The following is a 26,652-nucleotide window of genomic DNA, read 5'->3' as shown; positions in this document are numbered from 1 at the left end:
TTCAGAAACCATATACTGAATTAGTCATCCTTAGAGCTATGCACTTTCAGATAAGGAGGAGGTGATGAACAAAAGCCCTCCAGTAAAAAGCTGAGATGCTTTTGGGTTTTCATGGTAGCTTCAGACCAGTAGCTAAATGAGGGCAGCCTTTCTGGTTTCACAGCTGCCAAGTGACAGGGCCAATGGGATGTGCTCTGCTATGTTGGAACAGGACATTGTTTTCACTAATAAAGTTGTTCTATTAAGTAACTGAGACAAACCTTCAGACTATTCTCAAAGGAAAGCCATCACCATCAAAAATTACTGCACTGCTTTAAACATGGTGGTTAAATGTGAAGCTAAAAATTACTCATAAATACACTTAATATATTTTAAAATTCTTATGATTTCAAATATTATAAATGTTTTATAACTCCATTGAATCTTGGGTCAGTTTTGGTTTGCCAAATTGATTGTTGTCCTTGATAGTAAAAACAATTTAAGGAATAAATTGTAGTGATGTATTTTCCAACGTTTAAATCACTCCTGACTTCTGTGCCAAAGTACTAATTCCCAAATTACTAAGAAGGCAATTGTTGATACAGACACAAAGTCAGAGCATTAAATAATGAGAATGAATTTATGAATTGGTTTGTGTAGCACGTCTCATGTTTTCTTTCAGTACATCATGGTGAAGGACATGCTCTCTCCAAGTCCCACTGAAAGACCAGAGGCGGCCGCAATCATAGAAAATCCTGTATTTGAAGACTTGGAACTCCCAGCAAAACCAGTGCTTAGGCAGAGGTCACGGACAATGAGTTTATCAGGAAATAAGCATTCGAGACAACCAAGCAAATAATTATCCTCAGGATCACTTCTTCCACTCAGCAGGCTTTAAAGGGATTGTTCATCAGAAGGATCCTATGATGCAGAATGTCTATCTTGGAAATGTTTACTTAAACTTTCTTTTGCCATAGCTGATGTTTAAGACGTTGGACAGATTTTTGTTTATTTTGACAGCCAATGAAAGTCAGTAACCACACTTTCTACATTCCATTTTTCTTACCTTAACTCTCCTTGGCAGGTGGGTTCAGCTACTGTGCTTACCAATGGTGTGCTCCATTATCTCTTTTTGGGGGGGGGGGTTGGGATTTCTGGAAGATTTTTTTTATACTTTTTTTTTTTTTTTTCCTGAAGCTTGTATATTCTGCTTGCTGGGTAAGTGAGAGATCTGTAACATGTAAATAGAATTAAAATACTGTATTTTTATAGAGCAAATTACAGTCTCTAAGCCTAGTGAGTGTATATCTGAATCACTTGCTCTTCGGTGAAATGAAGATGATTTTGGAAAAAAAAAAAAAAAGAAAGAAAACAAAAGAAAAACCACAAAACAATGACTCCATTTTTTGTCCCTGGTAGGTAAACTGGGAACCTGCACTATTTTTAAAGCAAAAAAATCACCACAACTGTACATACTGTCACTCTCCATAGTCAGTCTTTAGAGGAATTTTTTTTCGTATTTCTACGCTGTAGTAGATCTTAGGGAATGCATTTTATACAGATAAACCTGTAGGGAAGGGAGAGGAGCTTTTTGCCATTAAAAGAGGGCTGATAGGCAATGGTTGGAAGAGCCATAGTAAAAATTATGTACAAAGATGTTGTGATTCTGACAATTTAAACCTAATGAAGTCATACGTGTCGTATGTAATCTTGTAGATTTGTACTTTAAAAAGAAAAATCAACTGGTAGGCAATTGTGTAATCTGCTAATTTAACTGCCTAATGCCGTGCTTTTATTTCTCATTGTAAATATGTTAATTTTTATTTATAAAATACGGAATCAATCCATTTGGGTTGGTGGTGTACAGAATGCGCTCGCTATAATTGTTGAGTGCATTGATTATTGTGACTTATTTAAAGTCTAAATGATTTAATAAACTTTTGTATTTAAAACAGTAGTAGTCGCTTCTGTTCAAAACCTGCATCTGTGTACTGCAGGTGGCAGTCTAATGCAGCTACAACTGGCAGTCCGTATCTGTAACTGGTGTTTACTTTCCTGTCCTGTACTTGCCCAGTGCTGCACGGAAAGGAGATACAGACAGCAGGAAGCAAGGCATGAGGTATCTCAACTTTTTTACAAGTGTGTGGTCCATCAGTACTGTATAGCTCAGCTCGTAGCATAGCTGCACAGACATCACAGTGCATTACAGGGAAGTAGCTTTGCTGGTGTTGGGCACCTGTAACCTGCAGCTCAGACTGCAGAGAGCATGCAGCTGAGCCCTATGCTGCCTTTAGTGAACAGCAACCTCTGCTCTTTGGCCGTATCCTTCCCATCACCTCCCGTTGCACTACAAAAACTGGTTAAATTTATAATGCAAAGTGCAAGATAAGAGCTACAATTGCTAGATCAGAAAGACCGTTCCAACTTAAGCTGTAGGAAATGACCACGATGTATACAGAGTGAGTCAAGTTGATGTTATCATGCTGAAATATTTCTCTAGCATGAAGATTGAATTTGTCTTAGGAAATACTCATTTTAAAAAATAATTACCCAGGAAGGAATTTGCTCCATTTGCTGTAACAAAGTGGTCCTTGTTCTTAGAACTGTAGAATAATTGCATTTTAACCATATGCCTGCAGCTGTCATATTCCAGTCCCTTCTTCCCCTATTTTCAAGACATTTATTTTTCCATTAGGACACAGTCTTGCATGTTCTGTACCACCTCCTCCAGCAACTGGTTCTGAACGCTATGGCTTGGGCTTGCCCTTCTGGGCATCATTGGGTACTGGCACTGTAATGCTATAATCCAAGTCTGGAGCAGTCTTGGTAAAGGTGGCTATGGAAACCATGTCTTCTCCAATGTCCACCTGAGACCTGTGCCTGCAGATGAGCAACTTCCTCAGAGCTCGCTGGAAATCCCTGTTGAGGAAAGCATAGAGCATTGGGTTGATAGTGGAGTTGCAATACCCTAACCAGGTGATGACCTTGAAGGTTTCAACCAGGACTGTGCTTGCAGAGTTGCTGCCCCTGGCAGCAAGCCACACGTTCAGGACAAAGTACGGCAGCCAACACAGTACAAAGACAGAAATGATGATGCTAATGGTCCGTGTGGCTTTGTTCTCCAGCTGCAGGTGGTTCTGCCGCTTGCTGTTAGGGTGGTAGTGGATCTCCAGGGTCTGAGACATGACACGAGTGGCCTTGAGCCGGGAAGCTCGATAGATGAAGAAGTACATACTGCACATGACCATGAAGGGGACGAAAAACGCAAGAGCAGATGCTACGATGGCAAAAATCCAGTTGGTGACAAAGATGCATTCTCTGCCTGCATCAAAGTCCACCCCGGGCATCTCATTCCAGCCCTGCATGATGGGAAGGAAGGAAATAAGGGAGGAGTATACCCAGACTGTGCAGGTCATCACAATGCATCTGCCAAAGGAAAGAGATGGAGAGGGGAGAGAGGGTCTGAGTTACTTCGAGTTGAGAACATCCAGTATTCAATTCCCGTGGTAACCTTTGTGGGATATCACTGTTCAATAGTCCCAGAGGGCTTTGAGAAGCCACCAAGCATAGAAAAGGCTGGAGTACAGGAAGTCCATACATGAACAACTCTAATGACTGAGCACTAGATCTGTGGCTTACAGAATTGGGGTCAGTGTAAGAGGTGCTCTGAGCCATGTGGGAAAAAAAAAATAGTAAAAAACAGGAAGAAAGGACTCACAAAGGATTTTTATTAATATTTAAAGTGACAGCAGGCAGATTTTTCTGATTGGTTTCAGTATTAGCATCCAGCCATTACCCTCAGACAACCTTATCCACACCCTGCAGTCCCCACTTCAGTGTTTCACATGAAACCTTGACAGGAGCAACATTCTGCAATACACGAAGCAAAGTTTCTTTTGTCACATAGTTCTGATCTGGGGCAGAAAATGCCAATAGCTTATTTGGTCCCTACTTGCTACAGGCTGTGGCCAAGTGAAAATTTGGAGGGACCTGGAATGAGGAGCAACTGCACTCACCTGCCACGGGACATCCTTCTGGAATAGTGGGATGGGGTCACCACAGAGCAGTATCTGTCCAAGCTGATAAAGCACAGAGTGACAATGGAAGCGGTGCAGAACATGACATCAAAGGAGATCCAGACCTTGCAGAACAGCTTCCCAAACAACCACATCCCCGTCACCTCGTAAATAATGCTGCAAGAGAAGCGGGTAGAAACCAAAGCTAGAAAGGCTGATTTAACGTATTTCAGGATTGCACTGAAATAATAAGGAAGGAGTATAGCCAGACTGTGCAGGTCATCACAACGCATCTGCCAAAGGACAGAGATGGAGAGAAGGGAGAGAGGGTCTGAGTTACTTGAGGTGAGAACATCCAGTACAATTCAATCAATGTTTCACATGGAGGTGCTCAAGAGGAGTGCACAGCAAAGTGAAGATCAGTTAGACACCAGAGATTTGCCCTCCAAGTGCAATCCAAGGCATTAACCCATGCGTAGAACATGGCTGAAGAAGATCAAACCCATGCTTTCTGCTTGTGTTATAAGAAGTGCTCTGTCCCCAGAGCTCCTCACATTTATATCTGCATAGCTTTGTTTATCACAGCTTTTTCCAGTGCCCTTTGGATCACTGAGCTTTATCAATCCTCCCCGGTTCCTAAGGTGTGGAAGGTGCCCACTTTTCAACTCTTGGGTTAAAATAAGAGGCTAGGAGGAAGCCTATGCAGTTTGTACATTACGTAGCTCAGAAACACCTCAACCAAGGAAACACACCAGCAAAAAGCAGGCATTATGCCAAAATTATTCCCAACAAAGTCAGAGGGGCCAGTAAGAAATGAGCAACGATGGAAGGAACATATGGCAGCTGTAGGAAAGCTGACGCATGTTCCTATAGCATTCAGCTTGATGCAGTTTTCTTCCCCTTTCTGTAGCTCCTGGAGTGCTGCTGAAATAACCGTCGTGTGTGGATTTGATGTGGAGGGCTGAGTAACAACCTGTTCCTGCAAAGCTTTAATTATCCTCTAACTTCACAGCTTCACGGTCAAGTACAGTGGAAGCAGAGCCACAGCACTGCAGTGCCCTTAGGTGGGCTCTTAGGTTGGCAGAAACAGCCAACGTGATGTCAGGAGCTAGGAATCAACGCCTGCTCTGCATTTAATTAGCAGCAGTTCATTAAAACTACTGGGAAAGGTTGTTTTAGAGCATGATAACTGCTCAAAGTGCATTAGCAGAGTACACTGCTGTTGAAGGGCTCCAGCTCTTTTCCTTCCCTCTGACATGGGCTGCCATGCCTGCTGAGGAGCAAACTGCAATTCGGAAGAGCAACGTGGATGTGCAGCTGAGAACCATCAGCAGTACGAATCTCCTGGTGAGGTCTCTGCCTTACTCTCGGTGACTTCAATTGGGTAGGAGCAGGTTAGGTCATCCTACAGCTAAGCTGTAACCAAGTCCCTGGGGTAATAGACTTCAGCTGCTTTATACAGCTCCAAGAGCACTGAATGCAGTGCAGCCACCTGCCGTACACAGACTTATGGCCACTTTGCAGCATGAGACAGCAGAGCCCACAAGCAAGCTGCTCTGGTTTCATAGAACCATAGGATCATCCATGTTGGAAAAGATCTTCGAGATTACCAAGTCCCAGCACCAAACCACGTCCCTCATGCCACATCCACAAGTCTTAAATACCTCCAGGAATGGGACTCCACCACTTCTTTCATTAAATATAGGGAGAGCATAAATTACCCTACTTCTACTAAAGCAAAATCCTTACTTTTGTACAGAGAGAAAAGGAGATGGCCTTTGTCCCCATGCCAACAGTGACAGCTATCAATTTGCAATGGTAATGTGTAAAACAATTCCCCAGATGCAGTGAATCACATTTGATTTCCCACTGAACACTGCAGTTTGTCTGTCTGTTTACGTAAGCAAATGATCTGTCTTGAAAGGTCACCAACCTTCCCAACAAACCCCCACTGTTGCGTTGTCTGAGCCAGAAGGAACGAGGAAAATTCAGTGTTTTGCCATGAATATGAAGAATAACACCATTGCAATAGCCTATCACATCCATTCATCTGAAACCATTCGTTTTCTTACACAAGTAAGGATGTAAGGATTATTTTTACTTCTCCCTCCCACTACCAGAAGATAAAAGAGCAGGTTAAAGCAGCATAAAACCGACTGCACATGATTTAACTGCGCTGATTTCAATAGACTGGGAGAGATGAGGGGAAAATACCCTCTGTGATTTGCTCTACCTTTGAAATGTTAGCACTCACTGCAGTTAATGATAGCACACCAGGGACTGTCCCCACCTCGCATTCTCTGAATGCTGCCAAAACATTCAGCAACATTCAGACTGGCTCCATCACCCCGGAGCCCATCCATAGCCAGCAAGAGAAACCTCTCCATTCATTACAAAGGACCTCACCAAAAGTTTTGGGTCCGGAAACTGAGGCACGAAAACATCTGTAATCACTGACCCAGCATTCAGATCTTGGGAGAGCACTTCTTACCTGAACGGCATGACAAGGCAAGCTACAAGGAAGTCTGCCATGGCCAAGGACATGATAAACATGTAGGTGACAGTCCGCAGCCTCTTTTCCACCACCGGGCAAATAAAGACTACTGTATTTCCCAGGAGTGTGACCAAGTCAATGAGGGTGAGTATGAGCCCGACGGCCACCTCCTGGAGGCCGATCCCTGCCCATCTGCCAGCTCCTTTCACAAAGGATGATGTAGAAGAGAAATTAGAGAGCCACGACTCATTTTTGTCCATCAGCATCTTCCCACTGTTAAGAGCTGAAAGAGAGAAAAAGGGGGAAATATTAACACTTCAACGCACTGCAAAAGGAAGTACAGAAAGCATTTATGTTTTGTTGGCTTCAAGAAGAATCCACGCACCCTGCTGTGCCTCTGCCATCACCATCCCATGGTCAGCAGCTCAGAAGTGTCTGATACAACGTGCTACGCTGGTTGAAGTTCTTCCTGGCCATTACAAGCTCTCCTATGAAGGACAAGTGAAGAGTGCTGAGAGCAGAGGGAACTCAAGCAAGCAACTGAAAGCCAAATGAAAGCAGCTCTGCTAAGTCCCACTCAGCAGCAAGCCATAGCCACAACATGCATCCTTGGGATCAACTTATGCTATCCACAGACCAGGTGAGACTGCTAACCCAGGCTGGCTGCTTTCATAATCCGTAGTTCAGTATATATAGCCTGGATTGTCCTGTTTGTTTTTTAGGCTCTCAATGTATGATTTTTCTCCCACAGGTAGAGGACAGTGGGCAAATTCATCCCATGCTCTGAATTGCAGCCAGAGATGCCAGTAACCCCATAGGGGCCTTATGGCAAGCAAGTAACTCAGGGTCTTGGGTGCAGCAGACTTGTGTTCCCTTCTGTGCATAGGAGGGAGAGGATGCTCCCACCTCCCCATTGTGTCAGGATCAATGTCCCCATGGTACAATATACCAGTGATGGGCCCTTTAATGTCTGTCACGCTCCCCAGCACCCTCATCATCACTTGGTCAGCACGAAAGGCCCTCAACAACTTGCTTATTCCTCATACAGAAGCAATTTCAGGCTCCTGGACACCCCTGTAACTCTTCTAACACTGTGACAGACCCAACCTGCAAACAATTTCCAAGAAGTAAAAGCACTGTGGATTTATATAACGACATAATGATGTTCCCTGTTTTGTCTCTGATTCCTTCTCGATGCAATTCCTAAGGTTGTTTGTTGCTTTTGATTGGCACTTAGCACTTAGATGACCTTCTCGTGATCTAAAGATCTCCTTCCTGAACAGCAATGCTCAGCTCAGAGCCCACTGCTGCACATACAAAGGTCAGAAGCAATCAGGTTTCCTCCTTTGCATTATCGTTAAAGGCCGCCACTTTACAGCTAAACTTCTCCTTCCATTTAATGCTCGGTCGCTGAGCCTCATAAAAGCTTTTCTGCAACTCTTCAGGTCAGGCCTCACAGCATTAAGATGGGCTCCCAAGACATAGAAAACTCAGATTTCACTCAATTTCTTCTCCTCTTTTTCCTTTGTCCCTGAATAATTATAGATGGGAGTGCTGTGTTTGCTGTCTGAGGTTTTCAGATGTGACACTGAACCACGAGCTTAGCAGCCACATCTTCCCTCACGTGCAAACCATGGCTGTGCCCATCTGATTCATCGGTATGTGCAAGCATTTGTACAAGCAAAGCAGATCATTACTTACACACAGCTGCTCCAGCGATGATCTGTGAGCACACACTGCACTAAAACTTCAAGGAGAACTCAGCTCTCCGAGTCTGTCTTTGCAGTCTCTCTATGATGTTCGAGTAGCACCTTAATTACTGGTACAGGCTGGCTTAGAAGGTCTTTCCTAGTGAGAATCTAACAGCAAGCTGCTTAATGCAGGATACATCTAGGAGAAGGATACAACAGTGCTCAAACAGAGGTGATAAACATGCCCACACTCACAAAGCATCAAAGAAACACTCATATTATTTGGCTATGACACAAAGACAGACTGAGCAGCTGGAAATCAGACGCTCCTCATAAGGCCATCTATGCCATTTCTCCAGCAAGAAATACTCAGCGAAATGAAGGGATGGTGGATGCTTGAAACTTCAGGACTGGGCTCAGGGTGCAGACAACAGCATCCTGCTGCTCCTGGCTGCATTTCAAGCATCCCCACATACAGCCCCTGGAAGTACGGCAGCACACCGCGTTATACAGACAAACCAGCAACTTCTTTCTTGCTTGCTTGCTCCTCCTGAGTCACCTGGAGCCTTGTTAACACAGAATAGCAGTCATCTTAAAACTTCTGGAACAGAAGAGGATGGGCCATCCTTCCAAGGGATGTACTTTGCTGCCAGACCCTGCTAACCCAAGTGAAAGCACAGGGCAACACGCAGCTGTGCCTCCCCCCGGTGCTCCCACCTGTAAAGCAGCGAACCACAGAATATCCCGACTTGGAGGGGACCCACAAAGCTCTTCAGGCATGTAAAGCATGCCTAAAAGGAGGCTGCACCAGCAAGCACACCCCAGCACTTCTCTCTCTCTCCTTTCCATCTGCAGAGCAGCGTTTTTAGCACAAAAATGATTTCTTTCCACTCCCAAATCAGTGCAGAGTAACTAAAGAGCAGGTCTGGAAACACACCAGCAGCAAGCATGGTCCTTACCTTCAAACTTGACCATGGCCACAGCCAGGTGAAGCATCGTAGCAGCATCATAGAGCAGCAGTGGGGTGCAGCATGCAGGACACCGGAGTCCATTCCCACTCAGTGCTTGGAGCTGAGCTGCATGTGAGCATCGTCTGCTCCACCGCCGTGCATCAAACCCTGCAGAAGTGAGTCTGCTGCACTTCTCCAAGCAGCTGGCGTGCAGCAGGAAAACTCAATGCAAAGTTAAACCCGCAGTGTGAATGCGAGGGAGTGCCCACAGGTGTCGGGGGTGCAAAACCCCAAAAGCCAAGCTGTGAACCCCAACCTGCAGGGATGCAAGCTCACAACTCCAGGTCTGCGAAACCCCAACTGCTGGGCTGCAGATCATGAAGACGTGGGGTACAGACCCCCAACCCTGGGGCTGCCAGCACCCAAGATGCAAACCCGCAGCCCCCCCGCAAAACCCGGTGATGCGCGGGTGCAAAACGCCATCCCTTGAGATTCAAAACCCCACATCCTGCGGGCTGCAGAATCCCCACTGGCGAGCTGCGCATCCCTAGGGGTACAAAACCCCCACCCCCGAGCACGCAAAGCCCCAACCCGCGTGGAAAGCCCCCAGCAACGAGAGCTCGAGGAGGAACAGCCAGCGCTCCCAGCTCACTGCCGGGGGTCTCCCGCTGCCCCCAGCCGGGCGGCACTTACCGGCAGCGGGCGGCACCGCGGCTCCACTCCCCCGGGAGCCCTCAGTGCTGCCGCCCCGCCCCGCCCCGCCTCCCGGAGCCGCCTCCCCTCGGGCTCCAAGTGTGCAAAACCGTTGGGTTTTTTTTTGTGTGTGTGTATGTGTGTGTGGATGAGCAAATCTGGAGTGTTTTACGTCGGGTTTGTTGCTTCAGAAATAGCAGATCACCTTTTGAAAGTAATAAAGTCTGCTTGAAGCGGTCCTTTTCAACTCCAGCGGTGAAATTAAACAGGAAAAGGAAAGGGGAAAAAATAGATCTCACGACATCTCATCATTTAAGGATAGAGGGTTTTGTTAAAAGTGTATATACCAAACTGTATTCTTTCTCTGGTGCTGGCAACCGAACCAACGAGCACAGAATGAGTCTATCTACCTGCCTACCTACCTACCTCCTCATTAGGGGTCCAGAGGAGGGCCACAGAGATGATCAGAGGGCTGGAGAAGACAGATGAAGACAGAGGGAGCTGGGCTTGTTCAGCATGGAGAAGGGAAGGCTGTGGGGTGACCTCATTGCAGCCTTTCAGTACCTGAAGGGAGCCTATAAGCAGGAGGGGAGTCGGCTCTTTGAAAGGGGAGATAATAGCAGGACAAGGGGAAATGGTTTGAAGTTGAAGGAGGGAAGATTTAGGTTGGATGTCAGGGGGAAGTTCTTTACTATGAGAGTGGTGAGGTGCTGGAACAGCTGCCAGAGGGGCTGTGGATGCCCCGTCCCTGGATGTGTTCAAGGCCGGGTTGTATCAGGCCCTGGGCAGCCTGGTCTAGGATTAAATGTGGAGCGCTGTTTATGCAGGGCAGCTGCATGGAGAGTAGTAGGAAAAAGTGAGCATTCGATTTCCTGTCTATCTTGATAAACATCACTGTTGGTGATGGGTGAATGGTTGGACTGGATGATCCTGTGGGTCTTTTCCAACCTTAGCGATTCTATGATTCTATGATTCAGCCAGGTGTGAAGCTGTACAGTCATCTCAGCAGCTCAGCTGCTCTGCACTGCTTCTCTGCTCCCTTCTCCAAAGGCCGTGGAGGGGATACACGCTCCTCATTTTGCCTGTCCCAGTTGTGTCTAATTTACATTCTGGAAGTAAAGAGCATGGAATGACACGTAGCCCTACATCATCCTGCTGAAAAATCAGGATCCTCCCGAAATGTACCCTGTGAAATCAATGCGAATTTCTGAAGCCTAGAACAGAGTTCATCAGGCATTTATTATCACAGCAATCGTTATTTCAAAGCAGGAAGAAGATTTATACAGTTGTGGAATTACAGACAGAGTAGAAGAAAATAACAGCAAGTGTTTGTAAGCACTGGGGCGGTTTTATGAACTGCTCAACATTTTTCATCCTATGGGGCAATTTTCATAGAATCATAGAATCACAGAATGGCCTGGGTTGAAAAGGACCACGATGATCATCCAGTTTCAACTCCCTGCTATGTGCAGGGTTGTCAACCAGCAGACCAGGCTGCCCAGAGCCACATCCAGCCTGGCCTTGAATGCCTCCAGGGATGGGGCATCCACAACCTCCTTGGCCAACCTGTTCCAGTGCGTCACCACCCTCTGTGTGAAAAACTTCCTCCTGATATCTAACCTAAACCTCCCCTGTCTCAGTTTAAAACCATTCCCCCTTGCCCTGTCACTATCCACCTTCATATCAGTCGTTCCCCCTTCTGTTTATACACTCTTTTCACATGTTGGGTCACTGAATGGATTCCACTTGGAAAGGAGAAAGGACTCTTCTTTCAAAACTTCCAAGACCAAACTTGAAAACAGAATAAAAGCCTCCCACTCCAGGGCTGACCCACCCCAGTCTTGGTGGGTCCCCCAACTGGATTGGGATGCCAACAAAGAGCAGGAGGGGATACCCACAACAGAGAGCAGGACTAACATGAGGTTGATCTTAAGGAAATGCCTGGAGCACAGGCTGTAGGACTCATGCTAAAAGGTTGAGTGTCCTTGGTATCTTGTTGTTCGTGAAAATCAGATTTTCAATTCTTTTTCTGGTATTTTACCTGGGTTTCTCATTGGTATGAGCAGGCAAAGTATTGTTTCCAGGTGCGCCTGTGGTTGTTCTCCCCATAGCTCTGCTCAAAACCCCTCAACTGCTGTAGGTGCTGAACAAAGTTAATTAATAAGTGGGCTCTGAATCCAAATCCTGCTCTGTTACGGTTTCTACTTTGAGCTACAGAAGTCTGAGTTTACAGAAGCTGTAAAAACTTACTCAGAAGCATAAAAGGCATTGTGCTGCCCATGCCTTACAATGTTGACAGTTCCTGAATGCTTTTCTACTAGTGTGTTTGAATTGTTAGGAGCTGCTCCATTTCAGCCCAGCCACACAAGGTCATTTCTCTCTATGGCAGCGAGCAGCACCATCTGAATCTTCATCTGACACCTTGAGGGGACCTTGGGCAATTTATCTCCTGGAAAAAGATCTAATGCTGTCAGATTGCAGTCCTCGCACACTGACTGATGATCCAACAGAAATTTGGTAGTACTTGTAAGCAAAATGTGTCTGCCCGTAAAAGGGCACATCCCAGTTATCGGATGGTCAGGTTTGTAACATGGGCACCTTATTTTCCCTGCTTACACCACTTCACTTTCTCCTATGGATCACAGCGTTTTGCAAACAAAAGCCTATTGTCTAGAAGAAGTGTTGGTATTTGCCCTGTGAGCCATAAAGCAAGACCCATTGAGTAAGGCCAACATTCCCCCTAAGTGCCCAGACTGGGATACCAAGGCTGGGTTTGCAGCAGCGTTGTGTAACTCACTGGGCACTTTGGGCTCTCAAAGCCCTTCAAGAAATTCGAGCCCAAGAGGTACCACAGCTCTCAAACTGAGTCATCAGAAATGGGTGGACGGTTTTGTCAGCCTCCATCACTTGCCAAAAACTGCTCAATGAATCAGCATCAAGGTCTGAAACAAGAAGCTGTGGGTTCTGCGTGATAACGTTTAGTGCCGAATGTGAGGGAGGGGCGTTGCAAATGCTTACCTTGACCTTGGAAGGAAAGACCAGCAGTGTCAGAGGGATATGTGGTGTTCTGAGTGGGAGGAGAGCACATAACCACCAGAGGAAAAGGCAGTTTATCCCACAGAGTGCCACAGCCCAGAACCTATTTAAATAGCTGCAGAATTTTTACTTACTTACGACAATTGTGTTTCATGGCTCTGCTGTATTTCTGGCAACAGCAATGAAATTGTATTATAAATCTCTGAGAAAAAAAAAAAAAATCATGTCTGACACTTACCATGAAAACCACTTCTCAGTCTGAAGTAAGTTGCCAAAGAAGATTTTCTTTTCCCTTTCTATTATTGTCCTGACAAGCTGGACAAGGGCTGCTTTCTCTTGTGCTGAAAAGATTTAATTATATACATACATAAAAAAGCAGAAGGCAGTAACCATTTTTCTTGTGTGACTCATCACTGTCTTTCCAAATGTCATTGATGCTGGCAAGCTAACTACAACCATGAAACACATTAATGCCTCACAAGGCTGCTTGGCTTGATGGCAGGCTGACAAAGATTAGGCTGAGTAATTGGGAGGGGATGGGAGGAAGGTTTCCAGTGGACACCTGGCATTACTGTGCGCTACAAACATTGTGGAAGGGAAACCACTGAAAGACAAACCAATGTCTTCAATGGCAACTCCCATTGCAAGGTGTTATGGTTTCTGCAACCCATTAAACTTGAGGAAGCAGAGCATTGTTCAAATGGAAGAGAAGACACCCACGTTGGCAACAGCTAAGAGCAGCAGTGATATGAACGCAACCATTCCCTCGGTGTTGTTTTCTTCCATACACCATTGCACATCCCAGAGACCAAACCCAGACCTGCTCTTACCAAGCCTCTGCTGCCATAACTTGAACTTCTTCCTTGGACATGGGAAGCATGTTGGAAGGGATCACAAGCTCCACTTGCATCACAGACACAAGCTGAGCTCTTCTCTGAGGCTTTCCTGCCTTCATTGGGCTGTGCAGCTCTAGCCCAGGAAGCCACATATAGCTTTACATCTATAGAAAGGACTGTGGAACAATAGGTTTGGCCACCCTCTCTAAAATAAAGCATGGAGCTCTGTGGATTATATCTTCATGGGCACCTCCTTGTAGGAGTGAGGCTGACGCCTAGAAACCCTGCTCTGCACGAGGTGGTGAGGAGGAGGGCTTCCAGCATCCTTACAGTGCCCAGTGCCCTCAGCAGGAAGATCGGGGTCTTGATGGGGAGCACAGAGCAGCTTCTTGTCTGTCCTGGGACAACACGTGCACAGTGCCAAGGAGAAGCACGTTGGGCAGGAGAAGCATATTGGGCTGAGCAGAAGATGGAGCCAAAAGATCCAATGGATCCTGAAGGCAATCTTTATCCTAAAAAATCATAGATACCTCTGAAAGCCCTAAAAGACTTTGAAGAAGTACATCCTTCCATAACAAGGTGGGCAGAGTATTTCCAAAGCACAATTTTTCCTGAACGGCACGTATTTGCTGACAGCTTTTGTACCAGCACCAGTCACACAAGCTGTGATTCTGGCATGGTTGGAGCTCATCAACAAGGTTGGAGCTCTTGATGATGACCAAGTGGAGGTGCCTCACCTTCAGGGAGGATTCAAGGTAGGAAATCATGAGCTAAAAAGCACTCAGATAGACAGGAAAGTTGCAGAAAGCAAAAGAATGGAACAAGATGTTTTTTTGGGGCTGGACCATTAAATCTTAGACCTTCCCATGCTATGATGATATATCACGTTCTCCTTTGCAAACAACTGCATTACATTTTTAACAATCGACAAATGCAACTGTGGTTTATTTTTGGCCGTAGTTGAGTATCTCCTTTCAAATCTTATCACTGCCCACCCACATCAAATGGGTTAGACATCGAGTACAGAGGTAACAGAGACTACACCCTAGTGAAGAACGAAGCAACAGCAAATTGATCATCTTTTTGTCCAAGGCATTCCCAAATCCAGGATAGACCAGGGACTGTTTACTGATGTGATTCACAGCTGAAGAACTAGAAGTTGTCTGGTGTCATTCCACACTTTAGGGTATGTTTAAGGATCTCAGAAGCAGCATCACTTGTCTTTAGCTTAACTAATGCCATGCCATGCCTTGCAGCTCTATGGGTGGAAAACTGAATAGAGCAATGCAGGATCTGTGTGATAATTGCCCACAGATGTGCTGAGAATACACACCTGATCTGAATACCCACTAAAGTGTTAGGTGAAATGAGGACCTCTGGCCGAGGTGTTTTGCTCCAGAAGTAAGCAAACCTCAGGGAGGTGGAAGGAGCAAGTGGTAGAAATTAGGCATTAGACTCCAAGGGTTTGTATTATTATTCAGCGTGTGAATCTTACTAGGTCATAAAATCTGGATGGCTGGAGAAGGGCAGGGATGTAAATGCAAGGTCAGCACAGGAATGCAAGAGATGGAGCTGCAGGGGGAGCCAGCCAGCACCACCACTCATGCTGGTCAGATATTAAGGATGTGCATGCTGGCATCTCCACTGTGCTGCCCAGCTGTGCCTGACGCATGGCTGCTGGGTTCAGAAGGAGCAGCAGAGAGGGAAAATCCATCACTTCTACCACGAAAGAGGCTTAAAAAGGATAGGGCACCTAATCTACTGAGATGAACTACTGTGTGATGGAATACATGGCTTTTTAGGAACAGAACAAAAATCCATCTTGTAAAAATCTGATCCTTTCCAGGAGCAAATGTAAAACAAGTGGAGAAAGGAATGAAAAACTGTAGCATGAATCTCTTTATCTAGCCAAGAGCTCATGAACAAAGCCCAGAAATGTACTATGGGTCAGGCTGAGTCCTAAGGATCCCCACAGACCTCCTTTCACAGTAATGACCTCCCTGCTTTCCACTGCCTGACCTAGAATAGTAAAACATAAAATTACCTTCTTTTTACTTATTCTGTTTTTCATGTCTGGCTCCAGCTCTGGCTCTGGCAACCTGATCTTAATGGAATTTGGAAGCATTTAATTCTGCTGAACACCTTTCTCATCTCAGTGAGAGAATATGCACTTTGCTCCCACTTCCATCCTATGTGCTTTTGCTGTTTGAGCTTCTGTCACACAAATATCTAAGAAGGAGTAATACTAAGAAGGAGAAGATGTACTATATATCTATTTATGAATATATGTGTGCGTGTACTAAAAAAAGTCTCTGTACATAATAACAGCAGGTGGCTACATTCTGCTTTCCAATCAACAGACTGTTTTCAGGGGAAGTCAGGCTTCACCATTACACTCTTTCTATAATATATGGAGCAATATTCTTCCTCCTCTGCTTTCTTCCATGAATTTTACTCCCATCCTTGGGAGTGCAGAGTGCTGAAGTGAGGTCTGTATGATTTAGAGTCTGTCAGACCTGTGGTGGCACTGCTCTCAAATCCCATTGTCTGCACACAGCAGAAAGGTTCTCACCAGACAAAACACAGAGGGCAAGAGCAGAAATTCCCCAAAATGAATAATTCTCAGGGCAGATAGAGGCACCTTTGGAAAGACATTTCTCTATCGTGACCAGAGCAGCTTCTGTAAGTGAAGAGGGTCCAGCTCTGAGCCTTTTGCAGATGTTCTGTATTTTATTCAGTATATCATAGAATCATAGAATGCCCTGGGTTGAAAAGGACCACAATGACCATCGAGTTTCAACCCCCCTGCTATGTGCAGGGTTGCCAACCACCAGACCAGGCTGCCCAGAGCCACATCGAGCCTGGATATCAGTATAGATATCAGTATAGATAATCTGTAAAGCCATACTAAAATACCAGTCACTAGGGCTTTCCTCATTAAAAACTGAGTTCCCTAGGTATCCCATTAGACAAGCTTCTTCTTGCTTTGTTTCTTCCTGGTCCTGTGAAATTTGGCTTTCTACAGCACAGTCCAGATCAAGAGGAGCCCGAGCAGTCCTGTGAGGCAGCACCATAAGCCTGATTGCTTCTGGTTCAATGTTAGCAAGAATCTGTTCTCAGAAAGATTGGTAATGCATTGGCACAGACTGCCCGGGGAGGTGGCAGAGTCCCTGGAGGTGTTGAAGAACCATGGAGGTGTGGCACTGAGGGACACGGATAATGGGCATGGTGGAATGGGTTGGGTTGGACTTGGTGATCTTAGTGGTCTTTTCAACCTCAGTGATTCTATGATTCCTCCTGTGGATATCTTTTGTGTTCGACTGGTACCCAGTTGTCAGCTGCTCCCATCTCTGCAGCCTAAACACGCTACTTATGGTCGTTAAAGGTATTAACTACAGACCTGGCTTATTTATGAATTCCCAGCAGCATCAGTCTAGAGATGTATAGCTGGGCCCTCACCCAAAGTTCTCAGTCCAATCTGTGCTTTGGCTGCTTGGATTTCAGGCCTCAATTCTGCCGATAACTTCTGCTAGAAAAATACAATTTATGCTGGGTGAATGTAGGTTGGATTCAAAGAATTTGTAACCAGACTCTTTATATTAGCAGATTTGCTGAATCAGTTTTAATTAATTTTGATAAGTAACGTTTGGATATAGAAACGTTGCTGCATGTGGCTGCATGTGGCTCTGGGGCTGTCTCTGGTGGCTGTCCCTGTGTTCTGCTCTCTGCTAAGTGGTCTCCAAGGTTTGCATGCAACCCCAGCAGAGATGGTTGGCCCTCTCAATGGATCTTTTGGGTGTGAGCCTACCTGGAAATTTCACTAGATTATTTCAGCACAGAGATCTCAAGATGGCATTTCTAATCATTGGTTTTGTGTTTTGTTTTTTTTTTTTCCCTTTCCTTCTTTAAGTTCCTTTTACACAGACCATTAATGGAGAATACTGTGTGCTGTTCCCTTTCCAGTGGAAACACAAGATGCCCTCAAAGGCTGCACTAATTAGAACAGTTCAAGCTCTTTTCCAGTGAGATGACTACTGGCAAAATGCTACTCCGTGAAATATAGATATATATAACAGAAATACAGAGAAGAAAATCTCTTGGAGAGCAGACACCAGCGACAGAACAAAACCCTGCCCTAGTGTGGGGTCCCCACTGCCCAGTTCAGACCCACCCACCACCATCTTGGCTGTTTCACACACCTTGGTTTTGCTCTGTGTAAAGCCTTTTTTTCTGGATGGTGTTTGTTATAATGGCCTCAGGGAGCTTTAGATGTTCATTTACTTTACCAGGGTCCAAAATTACTTAGCTCGAGTCAATTAAGTTTTTAATTAAACACGCATTAGGAGGGAAACCTTGCATATGAAATTATTTTGTTTCTTTTTTCACAGGCAGAGCAATCAGTAGAGTTTGGCAACTTCAGCACTGCAAAAAGTTGAGGCCCGAGAACTCTTCTAACATTCACTTGTGAACTGCGTGACTCACAAACTTGGTTCTCTCAGAGCAGAAACCCTGCAATTCCACTTCTTTTCCCCAGGGTGTTGATTTATGTATTGATCGTATTCCCCAGGTTCCTCTGATAGCAAGTTTGTCGTATAAAAAGCAGCCAGCACTTCATTTGTGGGCACTGTGCTTCTGTGGATTGTAAGGCCAATATATGCAATTCTACAGCTCAGCTGTTAAAGCAAGAGTGTGTTGAATAATTGACCCGCACCAGCATCCTCCACCATCTGAATGAGAACAGATATTCTTAAAAGATTGGTCTGGAAAACTAGAAAGTGTCTGAAGCGATCCAAAACAGAAAGGTGTGCTGAAAATATGTTTTATAGAGACTCTTCTGGGCAGCATCTTACATTAGAATGGTTTGAGTTGGAAGAGACCTTCATAGAATGGTTTGAGTTGGAAGAGACCTTCACAGAACGGTTTGAGTTGGAAGGGACCCATAAAGGCCACCTGGTCCAACTCCCCTGCATTGAACAGGGACACCTACAGCTCCACCAGGTGCTCAGAGCCCTGTCCAGCCTGACCTTGAGTATCCCCAGGGATGGAGCATCCACCGCCTCTCTGGGCAAAGAGATGGTATTGAGAAGATATTTAGATACTTGGTACCCAGAAGAGGTGGTTGATGAGACTGATGTTAAAAAAAGCATCAGTCTCCTTAATGCACAAAAATCCCATACCAACTGGAGAGCAGGTTGCAGACAGCATTTCTGTCAGCAGGATGGACCCCGGCCTTTTGTGCTTGATAACAGGGAAAGGGAAACATTTCTGACTCTTCATACAGTCATTTACAGGAGATTGCTAATGCCAGAAGCTGAATGAGCAGAACATTTTAACCCAGAAAATGCTCCCGAGGTACCCAGCAGAGCCTACGAGCTTCCAGAGGTGCAAACTACAAAATGTATTGATTTACTTCGAGTGGAGGATTAAAGAAGCCGCAGTTGTCCAGGTGTAATAATCTGTGGGTTATTGGAAACACAACCACACTCGTGGTCCTCCTGTGGTTTGTCCTCATCACCATCCGTGATAAACGTGGGATAAAAAATCCAGGACTGGAGCCAATCTGTATTTCTTCATTTCAAACTTTGATGTGTGAAAAACAGCCTGTTTTAACCTTAGTGCTCTGACTTCGGTTTTTGTTTTGTGCGTCAGTCCCAAACTGAGGCCATGCCCTCAATACGAATATAGCCAGGTTTAGACCATCCCCAAAGAGGATTCAGGATCCTATTCCCTAGGTAGACAGACAGCTCCCTAGAGATCCTTACTACCCAAACCACAGGGATGCACACACTTCCACTGCTGGCTGGGTACAGCTTTCAAAGCCATAACTGTGACTTCTGTACCTAAATCCGTTTATGGCTTTTCTTCACCATCTCTTTAATCTCTTTTCTTCACCAGTGTGTGTAGTGGTATGGAAAGAGAGCACAACAACATTTGAATAGTAAAACCTCTATTATAGGATGTGAAGTAACTGTGGAAAACATGAATCTGGGAGCAGCTTTATGAGGAGGTGACTCAGGCAGTGATGGTCCCAGAAGAGCGGTCATTGCAATGTAGGATGGCATCTGCACTACACACTGAAGTGGTTTAGTGGGTGACTGTCATCTCCAGCCTCTGGTTTCTGCCTGTCTCCAGGAAGCTGGAGCTCACATTCAGGCACTTTTTCTCTCCTTCCTGGGGATGAAACTGGGGGAAAGAGGGATTCCTTCAAAGCAATATTTGTTCACAAAACAAAACCAATCTTTTCTGGCCACGAAGCCATTTAAAAATGGAGATGGATGTCACCTTGTTCTGCCATTGCTGGAAATACGTTGACTGTAGGGACAGCTGACTCTGCTCTGAAATAGATGAGAGGTTAGATTAGGTCAAAAACAAATGGAATAATACTGTAATTTTAGGATGAAGTTTTTCACATTAGGAAGAAGTTTTTCACATTAGGAAGAAGTTTTTCACTCAGAGAGTGATGACGCACTGGAACAGGTTGCCCAAGGAGGCTGTGGATGCCCCATCCCTGGAGGCATAAAAGGCCAGGCTGGATGTGGCTCTGGGCAGCCTGGTCTGGTGGTTGGCGACCCTGCACATAGCAGGGGGTTGAAACTGGATGGTCATTGTGGTCCTTTTCAACCCAGGCCATTCTATGATTCTATGATTGTATGACAATAATTTTCCAAAAGACCAAATATTGTCTTTTCTTAAGTCCTTCTCTTTCCTGACCTCTCTCTAGAAAGCTAAAAATGTGTCAGTGAAAGAAAACAACCTGATTCCAGTTCAAAAACCATTCCCAAACTACTCTAAACTGTAGCAGAAATGCCACTTTCATCATTTTTCCTGCAAACACAGCATCATCCCCATGGCTGGCTTGAGGAAGAATTGTATTTAAAGCCAAAGCACCAGAGCTAACAGCTGGTATTTCTCACACTGGCTGCACAGCTCCATTTGGAACACAAACCACTTACTTTCTACTAAACAATCAGAAAACTGATGCAAGAAACACAAGTGCTAAATGCCTACCATCTCTCACATGTTTGCTGGCTGGCTTTCAAGGCAGCACTGGGCAGGCACAAATACACTGATAGAACCAAGAGTTTTATCACCAGCATCTGGTTCAGGCACACATCCCACTCTACAGAGCCCTCAGTCACCATCCTGTATATCTTAAGGTCCTTGAAACACCATGGCCATTGGCTGGCAGTGTGCTCTCTGCTCCATGGACACCACAATGGCCTTCTGTGCTGAGGTCTTCCTCTTCTCCCAACCTCATGGTCTTGACTTTTGTAGGATGCCCAGGTTTCTTTGCACTGGACCTCTTCCCCATCCCCACATGCCACATGGACCAATAGCTCATCATATTCCTCAGGCCCACCAGCTGCTGCTCATCTGTTTTCCATTTAGTTCCCCAATTTTTATTTTTATTTTTATTTTTATTTTTATTTTTATTTTTGCAGGACCCAGCACTTGCCCTTGTTGAACTTCACACAGTTGGCCTCAGCCCCTCGACCCAGTCTATCCAGATCCCTTGGTAGGACCTCCCCTCAGGCAGATCAATGCTTCCTTCCAGTTTGGTGCCATCTGCAAACTTGCTGAGGGTGCATTCAATCCTCTCACCCAGATCATCTCTAAAGGTGTTAAACAAGACTGGCCCCGATACTGACCCCCGAGGAACACCACCTGAGATCAGTGGCCAGCTGGATTTAACCCCATTCACCACCACTCCCTGGACCCAGACATCCTTGCACATTCCTTGGGTAAATGCAGGGCCATCTCATACTGCAAACTGAGATTGACAGTGCTAACATTTAGCACAGCCAGGCTGGGAGACTCTCCAGTGTTGATTAGATCAGAAGCTTTCTGATGTGACCATTTGCTCTGCAAAGCTACTAAATTAATTGGCTTATTATTAGCAACTTGGCCAGAAGCCTTGTCTCATCTGCTGGAATAGCCTGTAGAGAAATAAAATCTATTTCTTTTTCCTATTGTTTTGGCATCCCATTCTAGCACCGAATAGCACATAACATCTGTCTGTTCCCAGCTGGATGTGGAGGAATTAAAACTGAGACAACAAATATGATAGTGTGTTTCAATTAGACACTGTTAAAAAATACAAGGAAGGCAACGATGCTTATAGGCTTAGTGTGATATAAAACTGGCTCCTCCTGAGGAGGAAGGCATGGCTGGATGGAACCATTATTCCCTGGGAGCAGGGCAGTGCTTGTGTCTTCCAAAGGCCATATGATGAAAATTGGGAGGAGTGGTTGACAGCTGCTTTATTCCCAACTCCCAAGCCATCAGCTGCTTTGCAACAAGTTTTTCTCTCTTCTTGTCCTTTCTCTCCATCTCTTCTGAGCCTCATGATTGGCTCAAGAAAGTTACATTAAAGTTATACTACTCCCAAAGCTCTGTTTAATTGACATCCCCTAATGAATGAAAATAATTTTGCTGAAATACATTGCTTCCTAAATTGGGCTCTTGGCCTTTGCTTATATTTTCTGCTGGGTTGGTGGCTGAGCTGAGGGGAGACCTGGCTCTTTTCTTTTACAAATTGCACATTATACCAAGCTGTCTTGGCTCTGCCGTGTTCAATTCACTTCTAATAGTCATTACTGCACTAATGCTCAGTCACTTTGAATGAGCTCTCCCATAAAGCATGCATGGAGTTAAGTTCAGAATTCAGTTTGTTCTTCCATGCTTAGAAACACAAAGGACAAAATTAAAGGAGAGAAATGCTACTGTGTGATGATGATAGTGGATGGAACACCCCTTTCCTGGAGCAGACATCCTCATCATGCTTCTTAAGGAAGAAAAGTATTGAGCAACAAAGTGGATGGGGCACAGTTTGTTACCCCAGTGCCACACTCACACACCCCATTACTAGGAGGCAGCCTACAGCTGCACAGCCAGGACCAAGTGGGTGTCTGGACACACATTCTCCCCTAAAGGGAGAATTTCCCCTTCCACCCAGGAGATGGCACCAAGGCACTCACAGAACATCCTTCACTTCAGCCATACTGAGAACTTATTTTCCCTGAAGTGATGCATGCACTGAGGAGAAAACCTTCAAACAACACTGGGTTGTTCAGTCTGTGATGGGATCAACTGAGTGCCCTAAGGAGGAACATGTTTCTTGATGGCTCTGTGGAGGTCATCATTTGGATTTGAACAGGATCAGCCCTCTCTTGGTTCCATGTTTCCCACCAGGGAATGGGATCAAGCCATCCTCCATCCAGGGGTATTCCCTGGTTTCAGGCACAGGCCAGCACCAAATGCTTTGGAGGAATATTCCTAGTATCAACCACAGCAGTACTGGGTGACCCGCTCCTGGAAAATACCTCCTGATCTCCACCAGCCACAGTCTGACTCATCTCTCACTTATTTCCCTCTGCTGTTTTGGTTTGTTGTTGTTGCTGGTGTTGGTTGGTTGGTTTTGTTTTGTCTTTCCTTTGGACTTTTTTGCTAGTGCAAGGCCCCTCCGTAGAAAGTAAGGCCTCTTGGGATGGAAAAACTAACATAGGAAAGAAAACAAACGTGATTCTGGGAAGACAAATGGTAGAATCCTCTGTGGCCAGAGCAGTGGCTCTGTATTTTTCCATATTTTTCCATATTTTTCCATATTTTTCCATATTTTCCTTCAGCCAATACGAAGCTGAAGACCTTCCAAGGTGCCCCTGGTGGTCTACCATTCATTGCAGATAAGCGCACAGTTAAGGACTCCATTAGCAAGTCCATCATCAGTTTGCCTGGCTGAACATCTTCATTAGTACTCATGGGGAGTCAGGATAATTATGTTCTTTCCTAAGATAAACCTATCAGTGAGATCATATGATTTGTTTTAACCAGTACAAAAGTGCATGTCCCGTTAAGAACATTTCTACTCTCATGGTCCCATTCCCCAAGAAATTCAAACAACTTCTGGAACTTATGTAGACAAGCATTATTTTCTTCCTATTTTTAAGGTAAAGGCAGTTTCTTTGTTTTTGCTTTTCAAACTCTACCCATTGTACACAGCTGCAGTGGGAATCTCCACAATATCCAATCTTGTGCTGACTGGGTCAGTGACATCCCATGCCTGAGCATCCTTCTATTGCATGTCCAAGCAGAATCATAGAATCGTTTAGATTGGAAAAGACCACTAAGATCAAGTCCAACCATGAGCCCATCCCCCTCATGCCCACTGATCATGTCCTCAGTGCTACACTGACACAATTCTTGGATTTCCCCAGGGATGGGGACTCCACCATCTCCCTGGGCAGCCTGTTCCAATGCATTACCACTTTTTCAGAGAATAAATTTTTCCTAATATCCAACCAGAACCTCTTAAGGCCATTATCTCTTGTCCTCTGATGAGAGCAGGTGACTTTCCTAGGGTCCTGCAGCAAGTTAATGGCAAAATTTGTCACCGCGGGGTGGTGATGGAGTGAAACACCAGTGGTGTGTAAAGAAGCAGAAGAGGTGATTCCCTTTGACAGTCAATTCCTTGGGGAGGGACCAGAGTGCTGCTTTGTCTATAGATGCCTTCACCATCTGCTCCTGGTGTAGGTATGTTTGATATTACTGCGAAAGAGGTTATTGGTTGTCATTATTATCTTTCAGTATTTTGTCTGTATCCATTCAAAATACCTTGCTTATCCTTGAGTATCATAAACAAGTCACATGAAAAGCAGAATGTTTGAGATGCTGAGGAGGAAGTTCTCTACACTGTCTATTTCAGGGCAGTTTTGGTGCCTGCTCAGAAGACCCCAAGGCAGAGCTGGGCGGGATCAGAGCCACCAGCAGTTCCCAGCACCTTCCATCCCCAAGGATGCATCCACAGCCCTGCAATGCCACCTTCAGGCTGGCAGATGCCTTGCTCCTTCCACACATCCTAGGAATCACCCTTAACCCAAAAAAACACACAACAAAATCAGTGCTGACTGCCCTCGATAACATGCACAAGGCTTTTAAGACAGTAAATGAACACAGTGTTTTTTTAACAAGCATGTAAACTGATCTTTGATGGGTGATTTTAGCTCTGTTCTGTCCAAAAAAAAAAAACCCTTTTTATTTCTGACAGTGAGAAAAGCTCAGGTTTCTTCATGAGATATGTGTGTAAAAAGGTTTCTGCTGAACACTTTAAAAGTGTTTGGTAATGGTGGGTTTGGAAGAGAGGTTTCCAGTCTTCTAGGGTCTATGGTGGAAAATATCCCTTGGCTTGGTGAACAGGGAGCTGCAATCACAGAACAGCATGGGTAATGCATCCTAGCATCAATCAGAACACCACAGTGTAATGTAGGTCTCTTGGTTCAGCCTGCTGAAAGCAGGGCCAGCTCGATGAGGCTGCTCAAGCTTTGGCTCATCACCTCACGAATGTCTCCCTGTAATCCCACTGTCTCAGCCCCTGAAGTCCCACTGATTTCCCAGCACAGCGTCACCCAGCACAGACACAGGTAATGCTGCCACTTACCATGCAGCACCACTCACTGGGCTGTGTCTGGTGCAACCTCACTCTGGGAGGACAGCCCCTGGGGCTTCAAGGCAGAGCCAAGCTCCGCACTGTGGCCTTGAGATGCCCGATTCAGCTTCTGCAAGTGAATGCTGTAGTTGTCCTTGTATTCAGACACCCAGTGGTTCCTGCAGAGAACATGGAGAAGGTAATGAGGAGTGGGTACTGCCAGTGGGACCAATCACCCACCTAGGCCAACCATTGCACCAGCTCCATCTGCAGCCCACACCTAAATCCAAGATTGTAGATCAAAATCCAGACTTGAATGTAAATCTGGAATATATATATGCTAAGGGGAGGTGCGGGGATGAGGCAGCAGGGAGGAATTACCCTTCCGGTGAGAAATGAGAGCTGAGGAGCAGTTTATGCCTGTTTGTTCATAGTGTGCAGATGAGTCACCTCACAAACAGCTCCTGCCCTGTCTGATCCAAGAGCTTCCTTTCCCAGGAGAAGCCCTGGCACTGAAATGTTGAGATATGCCCTCCTGTGCCCATCCCACAGGGCCCTCTGTTCCTTCTTCCTGAGGGGAATCGTCAATGTTTGCCCCAGGAAAAGCTTCCCAGATCATACCAGCCCCACTATAAAACTTCTCAAGAAAAGGCTGAGCCTTGTGGAAGGCTGTGGCCCTGAGGGAATTCATTTGAACACATTGCATAATGTGGACATGGAGAAATACACTTGAGAAACACCTTCTAACCCCAACCAGCTCCAAAACCTCACTTTTCTACTCTTATCCCGCCCCATTTGCAACCCACTCCCCCAGCCCAGCTTTTCCTTACTTGTGGAAGCGTTCATCTTCAGTGAAAATGTGAGATAGATTCTTATTTGCTATACAGCTTCCACTGTGGGCTGCAGGCTGGCCCTGGAAGTCGATGCTGTAGGTGCTTCTCCGGTCATGGTCAAAGCACTCTAGTAAAAGAGAGTACAAATAATAGAGAGGTCACGGTGGATGGGGTTCTGAGCACCTCATCTGGCTGTAGACGTCTCTGTTCATTGCAGGGGAGTTGGACTCAATGGCCTTTAAAGGTCCCTTCCAACTTAGATGATTCTATGATTCTATGAAACATTCTGGGGGTCTCTATCCCCTGCATCCTGCAGTCCAACCATTCCCCCTCCTCCTGAGCTCCATCAGCACTTTATGCTCTTGGCACTCCCATTGGAGCTACCATGACCACGAAGGAGGGTTAACCAAGGGAAAATGCAAGAAGTACTTCCTTGGTAGGGATGGAGATATTTTAGCCCTCATTTCCTATGGCCTCTTAAGTATGATGGAAATCACACAAGGCAGATCTGGAAAGGGTGTCTTGTCCCTTGTGGACACTGACTGGTCTGCTGCTATGTATTTTCTCCTGCTGTCTACATTTTCCTCTTTTATCATGTCAGAGCAACACATCTTTGCCTCACTTCATCAGGAGTAAAACAAGGACGAGTTCCTTTGCAGGAAAAACAAAAAATACTCCACAGCTCATCTTGTGCAATGTTAC

The 26,652-nt window shown here is 45.5% G+C and overlaps 3 protein-coding genes across 13 annotated transcripts in view; 1 reads left to right on the top strand and 2 right to left on the bottom strand.

Annotated features, from left to right (window-relative positions):
* EIF2AK3 (eukaryotic translation initiation factor 2 alpha kinase 3) overlaps positions 1 to 1,931 on the top strand; it is a 40,978-nt gene extending 39,047 nt beyond the window's left edge. For both annotated transcript variants that reach the window (XM_040700435.2, XM_420868.8), the window contains exon 17: positions 662 to 1,931. In XM_040700435.2, the coding sequence (XP_040556369.1) occupies positions 662 to 838 (177 nt within the window). In that variant the 3' untranslated portion in view covers positions 839 to 1,931. The remainder of the gene's footprint in view (positions 1 to 661) is intronic.
* Positions 1,109 to 9,856, bottom strand: LOC422929 (histamine H2 receptor-like). Of its 5 annotated transcripts, none has more exons than XM_046940657.1 (7): positions 9,824 to 9,856; positions 9,140 to 9,333; positions 8,191 to 8,379; positions 6,875 to 6,977; positions 6,487 to 6,772; positions 3,996 to 4,172; positions 1,109 to 3,405 (listed from the first exon to the last, which is right to left on the bottom strand). In XM_046940657.1, the coding sequence occupies exons 4-7, from the start codon at positions 6,897 to 6,899 to the stop codon at positions 2,727 to 2,729; spliced, it is 1,167 nt and encodes a 388-aa protein (XP_046796613.1). In that variant the 5' UTR covers positions 6,900 to 6,977; positions 8,191 to 8,379; positions 9,140 to 9,333; positions 9,824 to 9,856; the 3' UTR covers positions 1,109 to 2,726. The 5 variants fall into 5 exon arrangements, with proteins under 5 accessions (XP_046796613.1, XP_004936328.2, XP_046796612.1 ...); XM_004936271.5 differs by having other exon boundaries at positions 9,140 to 9,298; XM_046940656.1 differs by having other exon boundaries at positions 9,140 to 9,273.
* A 9,769-nt stretch (positions 9,857 to 19,625) lies between these two features.
* LOC422928 overlaps positions 19,626 to 26,652 on the bottom strand; it is a 29,161-nt gene continuing 22,134 nt past the window's right edge. For 4 of the 6 annotated variants that reach the window (XM_015285932.4, XM_040700430.2, XM_040700433.2 and 1 more), the window contains 3 exons: positions 25,948 to 26,077; positions 25,130 to 25,296; positions 19,626 to 20,030 (listed from right to left, as the gene is read on the bottom strand). In XM_015285932.4, the coding sequence (XP_015141418.2) occupies positions 25,143 to 25,296; positions 25,948 to 26,077 (284 nt within the window). In that variant the 3' untranslated portion in view covers positions 19,626 to 20,030; positions 25,130 to 25,142. Of the gene's footprint in view, positions 20,031 to 24,543; positions 24,563 to 24,652; positions 24,893 to 25,129; positions 25,297 to 25,947; positions 26,078 to 26,652 lie in introns of those variants that run through there. The other 2 variants (XM_040700431.2, XM_025150314.3) reach the window with 2 other exon arrangements.

This window comes from Gallus gallus, chromosome 4 (genome assembly GCF_016699485.2).
Source record: "Gallus gallus isolate bGalGal1 chromosome 4, bGalGal1.mat.broiler.GRCg7b, whole genome shotgun sequence".
NCBI lineage: Eukaryota > Metazoa > Chordata > Aves > Galliformes > Phasianidae > Gallus > Gallus gallus.
This window is presented reverse-complemented; position numbering and strand designations above follow the sequence as displayed.